The 10,669-nt window shown below is 36.2% G+C and overlaps 1 protein-coding gene across 2 annotated transcripts in view; it reads right to left on the bottom strand.

The window, feature by feature from the left end:
* Window positions 1–10,669, bottom strand: part of LOC107753902 (rap guanine nucleotide exchange factor 4-like) — a 24,015-nt gene that overhangs the window by 5,384 nt on the left and 7,962 nt on the right. For both annotated transcript variants that reach the window (XM_016570177.1, XM_016570176.1), the window contains exons 2-19: window positions 8,018–8,090; window positions 7,873–7,937; window positions 6,810–6,916; window positions 6,552–6,673; window positions 5,590–5,773; window positions 5,310–5,394; window positions 5,137–5,197; window positions 4,262–4,338; window positions 3,979–4,125; window positions 3,753–3,859; window positions 3,539–3,624; window positions 2,565–2,643; window positions 2,281–2,431; window positions 2,055–2,143; window positions 1,914–1,944; window positions 1,702–1,780; window positions 731–877; window positions 264–361 (exon numbers count right to left, since the gene is read on the bottom strand). In XM_016570177.1, the coding sequence (XP_016425663.1) occupies window positions 264–361; window positions 731–877; window positions 1,702–1,780; window positions 1,914–1,944; window positions 2,055–2,143; window positions 2,281–2,431; window positions 2,565–2,643; window positions 3,539–3,624; window positions 3,753–3,859; window positions 3,979–4,125; window positions 4,262–4,338; window positions 5,137–5,197; window positions 5,310–5,394; window positions 5,590–5,773; window positions 6,552–6,673; window positions 6,810–6,916; window positions 7,873–7,937; window positions 8,018–8,075 (1,773 nt within the window). In that variant the 5' untranslated portion in view covers window positions 8,076–8,090. The remainder of the gene's footprint in view (window positions 1–263; window positions 362–730; window positions 878–1,701; window positions 1,781–1,913; window positions 1,945–2,054; window positions 2,144–2,280; window positions 2,432–2,564; window positions 2,644–3,538; window positions 3,625–3,752; window positions 3,860–3,978; window positions 4,126–4,261; window positions 4,339–5,136; window positions 5,198–5,309; window positions 5,395–5,589; window positions 5,774–6,551; window positions 6,674–6,809; window positions 6,917–7,872; window positions 7,938–8,017; window positions 8,091–10,669) is intronic.

Here is a 10,669-nt window from a genome sequence, read left to right as displayed (position 1 = left end):
CTGGAGTGGTGTTGATTACTTGTGGATTATTGTGATGTTTTGATCAGCTGTTTATACTCTCATTCTGACGTCACCCATTCACTGCAGAGGATCCATTGGTGAGCAAGTGATGTAATGCTACATTTCTCCAAATCTGTTCTGATGAAGAAACAAACTCATCTACATCTTGGATAGCCTGAAGGTGTTTTTCAAGTTTTCAGCAAATTTTCATTTTTGGATGAACTATTCCTTTAAGTGTCTGAATATTTCACATTTCGTCTCACCAGTGAATCAAGCTGTTCTCTGGAGCAGGCAAACAATCGTCCGTTCACTCCTAGCGACTGGAACACTGATACATCATTGGGCTTTAAAATCTGCTTCTCTGCACAGAAATAAAGCCTAGAATTAGTCAGACCACAAACCACATTTTGAACACTTTTTCAGCTGTACAATCAACACCTAATACGTTTTATGATAGATTTTATGCACTGCATTTACTATCATTAATATTTAGACTACCACATAAACTTCAACCTGTTACATGATTTAAAGCTATGCTAGTACTTCTGAAAGGTTTAGTTTGAAACTGATCTGGCTGTGGATTATATAATACAGAAACAGAGTGCCTCAATACAGAATGTTGCTAGAGCAACAAAAGGGATGAATATCTACAATGTCTTGTGTGTATTTGTTTGTCACATCTCCAAGGGCAACTAATATTTCATCATGAATTAGTGTGTATGTGGATCACCTCCAGATGCGCTGAGGTTTATCAAAAGCAGCTCTTCAGTGGATCCCAGTTTATCTGCTACAGCTGCGGTCACTTCTCTCCCTGTGGCCAGCACAGGAACACGAAGAGTGGTGTAAGTGTGATCGCTGCAGTACACCTTCAAGAGAACTAGACACATGGAAAGACAAAGAAGAGAGAGGAAATTTGATTGACTGACTGACTGACTGACTGATTGAGTGATTGTCCGATTGTCTGATGAATGCTCATTCATTCCAAAAATGAAACAGGTTTGATATATTTTATATCCCAACAATAGGGAATGTTCTCAGAAATCCGGCTAACACTCTGTCAAGAATCTCAAAGATATGAACAAACGTTCTTCCAGTAACATCAACAGAACGTTCATTCACAGTTAATGTTTTCAAAACATTAGCAGAAAAACATTATTTATGCATCATTCATGGAATGTTTTATCTGAAAAATTTTAGTTGGAGGTTCAAATTTTTTTTAATGTTACTACTTGTTTCACAATGTTCAGAGAACGTTCAAAAGTAACATTCCCATAATGATAAAAATAATATAGGATAAAACAGAAGTTTCCCTTAACCTTCATAGAAAACATTCCATTTTGCCAGAAGAAAAAGTGAAATGTTTAAATAATAAAAATAAAAGTTTAGAAGTTTAAACGTTTAAAATTAACATGCATGTCCGAATATTTTATTAGTATTTGGTCCCCCTTTTTCTTTCATTGACAGCAGTACTTAAGCTGAAATCAGCTGAAAAGCTGAAATCATGCAAAATCTGGCGATTATGTTAACAATCAGAGTCTTCCAGGTTATTGTCAACAAATGTATTTATTAGTGACCTAGAAATAGTGACACATCTCGTATTTCATATTCATTTGTTTTTACACTCATAACTTTTCTTTGTTTTATTATTATTATTTTTTTCCAAATTCTTAACGGTTCATATAAATATATATGTATACTCACTGTCATCAAAGCTCCTTATTGGCTGCTTTTTTGCAAGCCTCTCCTCTCCAGAGCTGAACTGTCGCAGGAGGACTTTATGCTGAGACCAAAAAAAACAAATGCATATGAACATGGTAAAATATTGATAATAAAAAAAAAATCTAATTTAGACCACATATACAGTAGATCTATAAACAATATGCATAAAGTATAAGAAAGCAGATCTACATTACCTTTTTTTGAGAGGTTCGTGCATCATCTGGACTGAGACCACAAAAGGAACAGACACATGTGGACATCAGTAACATTAACCAGTCAGATTATGCTAATAATAACAGCCCAAAAGGCACATACACAACACACTAAAAACCTACTACTGTTTCATGATCCTCTCCAGCTCAGGCAGTAGCTCCTTCACTGGACGCAAAACTCTTGCATCATTAGATACGAACCCGTGCAGCTCCTGAATGCACACGAAACACATTCAGCATGCGTAATAATCAGTTTGGTTTCATGCACTCATCTGACTATCAAATCTCTATGCAGACTGGTGGTAAGTGATTCTATGCCAGCATGTGTATGTTTGTGTATGTTTATAACCTCCAGAAAGCTGAGCGCAGTGTCATCCTCCAGCAGATGGTGGCCCTGCAGGGTAGCCCAGCGCAGAGCCAAGCTGAGCACCCGTCTCTTGCTGGCAACAGAGTAGTCTAGACGCTCCTGCTCTGAGCCCTGAGAGGCCTGAGAGTGGTAGGTACACACACGCTAAGGAATATATGCATACTTACAAAAACAGCGTGCTGTTCTTACAGATAGATAGGTAGATAGATAGATAGATAGATAGATAGATACGGTTGATTAGTTGATTGATTCCACTAGAAGGATATTGGGCCAGAAGGGCAGGGCACAGCTGGCTGATGGGCATGAAGACGCAGTGCATGAGCACAAAATCATCCAGAGCTGGGTCTGTGGGTGAAAAATATTTTTTAAATTAGTTAATGTTAATGTTAATTTAAAAAATGAACATTTGCTGAGAATTTACTCGCCCTCAGGCCATCCAAGATGTAGATGAGTTTGTTTCTTCATCAGAACAAATGTTGAGAAATGTAGCATTACATCACCTGCTCACCAGTGGATCCTCTGCAGTGAATGGGTGCCGTCAGAATGAGAGTCCAAACAGCTGATAAAAACACCACAATAATCCACAAGTAATCCACACCACTCCAGTTCATCAATTAAGATCTTGTAAAGTAAAAATCTGTGTTTTTGTACGAAAAATCCATTAAAAATCCATTTTTAACTTCAAACAGCCCTCTACACATAATATTGCTTTCTCCAGTGATAAAAAAGTAATCTCGTCTAATTCAGGAGAGAAATATGCACAGATCAAGCACTGTTTACAAGCAAAAACAGTCCAAAATAATTCTAAACAAATAGGTTGGTAGATTTTGATGTGAGAGGACAACAGGGGATGGACGCTTTTGACTGGAGGAGGCATTATTATAGATCATGGACTCATATTTCCACTAGAAAGAACAGTTTAAAGTTAAAATGCTGTAATGATGGATTCGTTTTATAAAAACACACAGCTTTTTCACTTCACAAAACATTAATTGATGGACTGGAGAGGTGTGGATTACTTGTGGATTACTGTGATGTTTTTATCAGCTGTTTGGATTCTCATTCTGACGGCACCCATTCACATTCACTGCAGAGGATCCTTTGGCGTGCAACTGACGCAATGCTAAATTTCTCCAAAATCTGGGATGGCCAAATTTGTATTTTTTTGTGTGAAATGTTCCTTCAATACAAAGTTTTAGGTGATTAATCTTATTCAGCGATGAATGAGAAGGTACAGTACCTGGGTCAGAGAAATGAATGTCCAGTCGCATCGTCTCCAGCAGATGCTCCAGAATCTTCTCTGGGCTGCCTGACATCACAGTGTATCTGTCCAGCAAACCCAGACATAGCAAATGTAGTTTGTTTAAATAAATGCATGGATGGATTCATTTATTGTTAATGGATCAAGAAATTTAAGGATAAACTGAGCAAGACTGATGGTTGTGATCATATACTTGAAGTGGGCTGGGATGTTTCCATGGCTGGAGGGCCGGAGACTCTTCTGTAGTACCAGAACATCCTGGTCATGCTCTTTTAGACGCACAGTGTTTGCTTCAACATCCTACACACACAAACAAACATATACACAAACCAAAATACAAGCAATCAAGATTTAATTTTTCCACTATATAAGGTTCAAAGATTCACTAACTACTCATTCTCCTGGTGCTGTCTGTGTACCCTGAGTATCCGGTTGAAGTCCTCTTTGTCCACTCTCAGGAAGTGGCAGTTGTCCTCTCTGAGTATGATGGAAGCAGCGCGAGGGGCGTCGTTCACCAAGGCCAGTTTGCCAAAATCATCTCCTTCATGCAGCGTACACACCACACCCTAAACACAACCAAGACTCAGTCTGAATTCATCTAACAGTGTTTGCCACTAGAATCACTCGACATAAATAAGTGAACATGTATGTAGTCATTTAACATTAACATGAATAAACAGAATTCATGTAAGCTGACATTACCTTGCCATAGATAACAACATTTACTGATCCCTTCTGGATAATATACCAAGAAGTGCCTTCCTCCCCTTGATTAAACACTGAAATATAGAAAGCGAACACACAGAGAACATGACTGAGCCAACCTATGAGTGTTTACACTACTGTTCAAAAGTTTGGAGTCAGTGAGTGCAAGAAAAATTAAGATAACATATATATATTTTTTTGATATTTTCAGAACGGTGTCCTAAGACCTAAGTGCAGTGGTGGCAACCAGCATAGTCCACTCAAAAGTTTGGGGTCAGTAAAGTTTTTTTTTTTTTAAGGAAAGAAAATATTTTAAAGAAAATAATACTTTTTTTCAGCAAGTATGCATTAAACTGAACAAAAGTGACAATAATAAGTTAACATTTATAATGTTACAAAAAATGTATCATGGTTTCCACAAAATATTAAGCAGCAGACATGTTTTCAATAACAAATGATACAAAGGTTTCTTAAGCAGAAAATCAGCATATATTAGAATGACTTCTGAAGGATCATGTGACACTGAAGACTGGAGTAATGTTTGCTGGAAATTCAGCTTTTTCATTACAGGAATAAATTACATTTTAAAATATATTAAAATAGAAAACAGTTATTTTAAATTGTAATAATATTTTGCAATATTTACTGGTTTTCCTGTTTTTTTAATTTTTTTAATAATAATAAAAAATAATACAGCCTCATTAAGCATAAGTGAGTTTTCAAAACCAGCTTTGGTGCGCTTTTTAAAAAAAAATCTTACTGACACCAAAATTTTGTCGTTTATCTATCATTATATATCTTTCAATGGTATTAAAGTGTGTATAATTTAGCTATCAGAATTTAAAGAGCAGCAAAGAGACACTGAAACTCACAGACAGTGCCTGCTTTGGCATGTGACTCAAAGATGAGGACACCGGCGAGCTCTCTCTTCACCTGCAGAGAGCAGCACAGCACAGCACAGCTCATGTTAGTCTGCTCATACCAGTGCTGATATCAGGCATTACTGTGTGTACATGAGGCACAGAGGTTGCAATGGAGGACTTACAGTGTTAGATAGATGAGAGAGAGCTTTGATATGCAGCAGCTCATCATAAATAATCTCCAGGTCTTCAGCTGTTCTTTGACCTGGCCTATAATCAGAAGAATGGAAAAAGAAAGACGGGTAGAATAGTTCAGGAAGAGTAAAAGCGGACAATGTGGGCAAATAGATATGAACGCATCGCTTAAGAGGTAGGCCATACAGTATCTAGCACTCCTGTTCTAATGGAACCAAATGCACATTTCACATGAATAAATACTGCAAGGGGGCACTGTTGGTCACTCACGGTTTCCTGAGGATCATTCGCATTAGTGCGTCAGGGCCGATCTGGGAAAGGATGAGGAGGGTCTCCTGCAGCTCTTCCTCAGCTTCACGTTTGTCATCGTCGCTAGGCAACACCGCATCTTCCTCCTCGTCATCAAGGAAGCGGTAAAAGAGGTACTTATCTTGAAAGTTGAGCTCATGGTCGACTGTCAACATAACAAAGAGAAAGAACAGAGACAAAATACAACATGTGATGAATGGGAACACTAGATATCTTTCTCCAGGTTTTAAAGACCTTGTTGCCAAATACATGATGGAAAGTGATTTTGAGGTCAGTGAAAAAAACCTAATTGATTACTTCGTATCGTTAACGAAAACTAAAATGAGTGGAAAATTATGTTCCGTTATTGAAATAAAGATAAAATAAAATATAAATAATAGATTCAAAAATGAAACTCGAAAAACCTAAACAAAAATAAAATGTTGCATTGGCAACTAACTGAAAAAATGATGTGCTAAAGTTCATAAAATTTAATTAAAATTAAATTGAAGCTAAACAAAAATACAAAAAAATGACAAAAGCACATAACAAAATGACTAAAACTGAAAACCACAAAAAAAATAATAATTATAAAAAATATATAAAATATATTTATATTTATAATATATGAAAATATAAAAAGAAAAGATAATTCAAAATGCTAATAAATACTATAACAGTATTTAAATAATACTAAACCAACACAGGTTAAAATAAAATAATAACACTCAGAGAAAGAATCAGAGAAAAAAAAAATCAATATGATCATTTAATTGTCATAAAATAAATCTAAGTAATATGATTTCCAATTTAAGTAGTGTAATTTGTGAGTTTAATATTTTTTACCAAGACTTTAAGACAAATAAAGATGTGAAAAGGTACTGCATAGTAGGAATGACCCGTCTGTTAAGCTGGCTGTCACTACAGCAAAGGGAAAGGTGTACCGTGATTCAGGACCCCTTCCTCCAGCAGCACCTGCCACATTCCCACAGCGTGAGCCCGACTGTGAACACACGAGCTCTGCTGAAGCAGCCAATCGACCAGCTCAGTGCCCACACAACACTGCCTGTAAACACACACACAGATCACGCTCAACACATGCACTGTACTTTGTTTCTACATATACTAGACATGACCTAATTGAATAAATCATGCATAAGTTGTGCCATATAACATTTTTCATAGACAACACACACACACACCTGTAGGTTTTCAGATGATATTTTCTATCTCTGATCATGTGGGGAGCTCTGGCCAGTATAGCATTACGTAAGACTTTTTCTGCCCTCAAAATCTTCTCTGATGGGACCTGAAGCAAAATCCGGGACAGAGAGAGAGGAAGCTGAGAGCGAGGCACAGAAAAACATTCCTGCACAGCCTATATTTTCTGATCTGCACGCAGCACATTTATTGGGATTCAATGGCCTGCACTCAATTCGCTAGTGTAAATGACATCTGGTAGCAGATGGTGTGTTTTAAATTCAATTAATTATACATAATTAGCACAAATCTGTGTAAAAGTGGTGCCTGCGGTCTTGAGTTATGTACATGGAAATGGGAATTACTGTCAAATTAATCATCAAAAATGGTTTTAGAGTCACTCTCAGGAAACTGTGCCAGAAAATGAAGATGAATCAAAAATTAAATAATTAAAATATTGATTTTTGACCACTGCAAGTTCAAAGTACAGGGGTTGCAACCAATTCAGATAAATATGACCATTCAATAGTATTGGGTCAGTAAGATTTTTTTTAAATTAATAGTTTTATTCATCACAGACACATTAAATTGATAAAAAATGACACACACACACACACACACACACACACATATATATATATTTCAAATAAATGCTGTTCTTTTAAACTTTCTATTCATCAAAGAATTCAAATAAAAATGTTTTAGAGTTTCCAGAAAAATATTGAGCAGCATAACTGTTTTCAACATTGATAATAATAAGAAACATTTCTTAAGCAGCAAATCAGCATATTATAATAATTTCTGAAGGATCATGTGACACTGAAGACTGGAGTAATGATGCTGAAAATTCAGCTTTGCAATCACAAAAATATATAATTTTTTTAATAGAAAACAGCTATTTGTATAAATTGTAATAAAACATTTTTTTACTGAATTTTACTGTTTTTACTGTATTTTTATTATATCTATACAACCCATTAAACTATAAAGGTGATGAATGGGGACATTATGCAACTTTTACTAGATATGAGGTGTAAGTCAAAATAGATATTAAATCAATCGTACCTTATTCAGGTTTTTTGACATAAAATTGAGAGGGTCGCTGTTGAGATTCTCTTTGTCCGGCATTCCTGCATCAAACAGAAAATTGCTGAGAAATAATCACTGATATGTTATAATGTGAGTGTGTATGTTTACGTGTGATACTCACTATCATTTGCAGCCCCACTGTCCATCACTCCATACGGCGGGGCGAGAAGCCCTGCCATGCACTGCCTGTATTTCTGCAAGACACAGAATAACACAATGAAAATGTATTCTAAGCCCTCAAAACCTCAGACGTGCACGGAGTCATTTTCAAATAGGTGAACTGCCTTTGCATCATTAAAGTGAAAGCTCTGTAGTAAGAACATTGAGCTCCACCAATCAGATTGAAGCCTTCTGTGGCTTGGCAAGGATCACTATGAATATTCAGATGTTTTAATTTTTTTCCTCTCCCTATCGCCATGGTGATGGGTGACGAGGTGGCACATGCAGCTGAGGAACAGCAGGCAATGAATGAAACCCTGATACCGGCCCAAACTCACCTAGAGTTCAAACACACACATTATACTGCACCTGCTGGAAATCTGTGTAGATATACTCAAAATGGCTGAGAAGTTGATTTATTCGGCCTGTGTGAATGGAGTTCACCACACTTGCCCCACATTGCAAAAAATAATTTTCTTAATCAGTATTTTTGTTGTTTTTCAAAAAAATTTACAACCGTCCATAAAAGTGAAGAATACAAAGGGAAACTAAATCTAAACAAAATTGTGAGGTTTATGCTTCTTAAATAAAGCAACAAGCCCCAAGAAGCCGTGGTTTACAGTGAATTTATAACAGCTAAGGGGCGTTGTTAGGCACGACGCGAAGTGGAACCACGGCTACACGGAGCTTATTGCTTTTATGAAATGGTTATTCCATATACATAGTAAGATTTCACAAAATAAAACAGAGCAAATAAAGTGTAATGATATTAATAAAAACAGTATTCTTCCACCAAACAATATAGGCCTAGTTCCTCAGAATCGGTTGTGGTTGCAACAAAGTGGTTGCCAAGCAACACACAAACGTAAACAAATGTTTGTAGAGTAATTTACAACAGCTTCCAACGTGGCTCAGCCAATCAGAATCAAGGACCGGAACTATCCGTTTTATAAAAACTATTCAACAATGGTAGATACACTTCATTCTAAATATAGTATTAATATTTTTACACAATTTGTAACCTTATCTTGTAAACTTAAAAATGTAAACGTATCTTGTTTTAACCATGTTTTGATATTTTAACTGAAATACAGGACAAAAATACTGATTAATTAAATGATTAGGAAAATGTTTAATTACTACAAGCTTAATTATTGGTTTCTCCATATTTTTCAGCAATTGATTTGTCTCTCACTTCTTCAACTACAAAGTAAGTTCTTATTCAATCATCAGTCTAAAGGGTTCTACAGAATCATCCCTTATTGTGAAGTAAGAATACGATGACACTTTCACACCATCCATTAAATTCCGCATAAATATGAATGAGAGCACAAATCTTATATATAAATATATGTATCTAATACCACATTCACATACACTACCATTCAAAAGTTTGGGGCTGAAACGAGTTTTTTCAATATTGTGAGTTTTAGTGTTTTGTAAGGCTACATTAATTTGATAAAAACTACAGTATAAACAGTAATATTATGAAATATTATTGCAATTTGTAATTTTATTTGAATAGAAAGTTAAAAAAACCAGTATTATCAATATTATCAGTTTTTATTATCAATTTACTGCATCCTTGCTGAATAATAGTATTACATTTTTTTTTTGTTGAAATAATAAATAACAAACAAACAAACTTACTGACCCCAAACTTTGAACATTAGTGTATAGGCTATACTATGTATACATTAAAAAAGTGGGTAGTTTATGTTTAGTTGCTGCCACAATGTTATTGTTAGGCAATAGAATAGAATAGAATAGAATAGAATAGAATAGAATAAAATAGAATATGATGTATTTCTGAACTTTTCCAGAATCCAAACTGAGCCATAATATATAAAAGCATCCAAAAGGCTGAAAATAAATGATGTCAGGCAGGGACATGTGTTTTTGTAACTCCACAGGATCCTTCAGCACATACTGTGAGATTATGCGGATCTCTGAGTGAACTGATGTAATACAGATGCACCGAGCCTTCATTCATTCAAACTAGGGATGCACCGATACCGATACTGGTATCGGTATCGGGCCCGATACTGGCCTCCTGTACTCGTACTCGTACTCGTTAAAATGCCCCGATACCAAACGCCGATACCACACAGCATGTGATAAGCGCCATATTTAAACAAAGAAACACTGACAACAGACAGCAGAAAGGAGTTATGGATGTCTACTACGAAGTATATGTATGCAATAAATATAATGTTAAACATTCAGTATTAACGCCTGTATAGCTGAAGTGCGCGAGCTGATAAAAAAAGCACGCTGAGTGGATTGAGCGCGCGGCGGCGCAGATGCGCGAGCTTGCCGAGTGAATATACCGTTCTCACAGACATCATTGGAAAGTTTATAGTTCGGTCGGATATGTCAAAGACAAGTAAGTAAAACAATGCACAAGTTACTTAACGGTAGGGAGAGAGCGAGAGAGAGACAGACAGAGAGAGCGAGAGAGAGCACGCGCGCACTTCTGTTGTGTGATCTTTGATGTTCACACAACAGAAGTGCGCGCGTGCTCTCTCTCGCTCTCTCTCTCTGTCTCTCTCTCGCTCTCTCCCTACCGTTAAGTAACTTGTGCATTGTTTTACTTACTTGTTTTTGACATATC

Source organism: Sinocyclocheilus rhinocerous, unplaced genomic scaffold (assembly GCF_001515625.1).
Source record: "Sinocyclocheilus rhinocerous isolate Xijiao unplaced genomic scaffold, SAMN03320098_v1.1 scaffold2666, whole genome shotgun sequence".
Classification (NCBI taxonomy): domain Eukaryota; kingdom Metazoa; phylum Chordata; class Actinopteri; order Cypriniformes; family Cyprinidae; genus Sinocyclocheilus; species Sinocyclocheilus rhinocerous.
The sequence above is the reverse complement of the archived record's forward strand: the minus strand, read 5'-3'. Positions and strand labels throughout refer to the sequence as shown.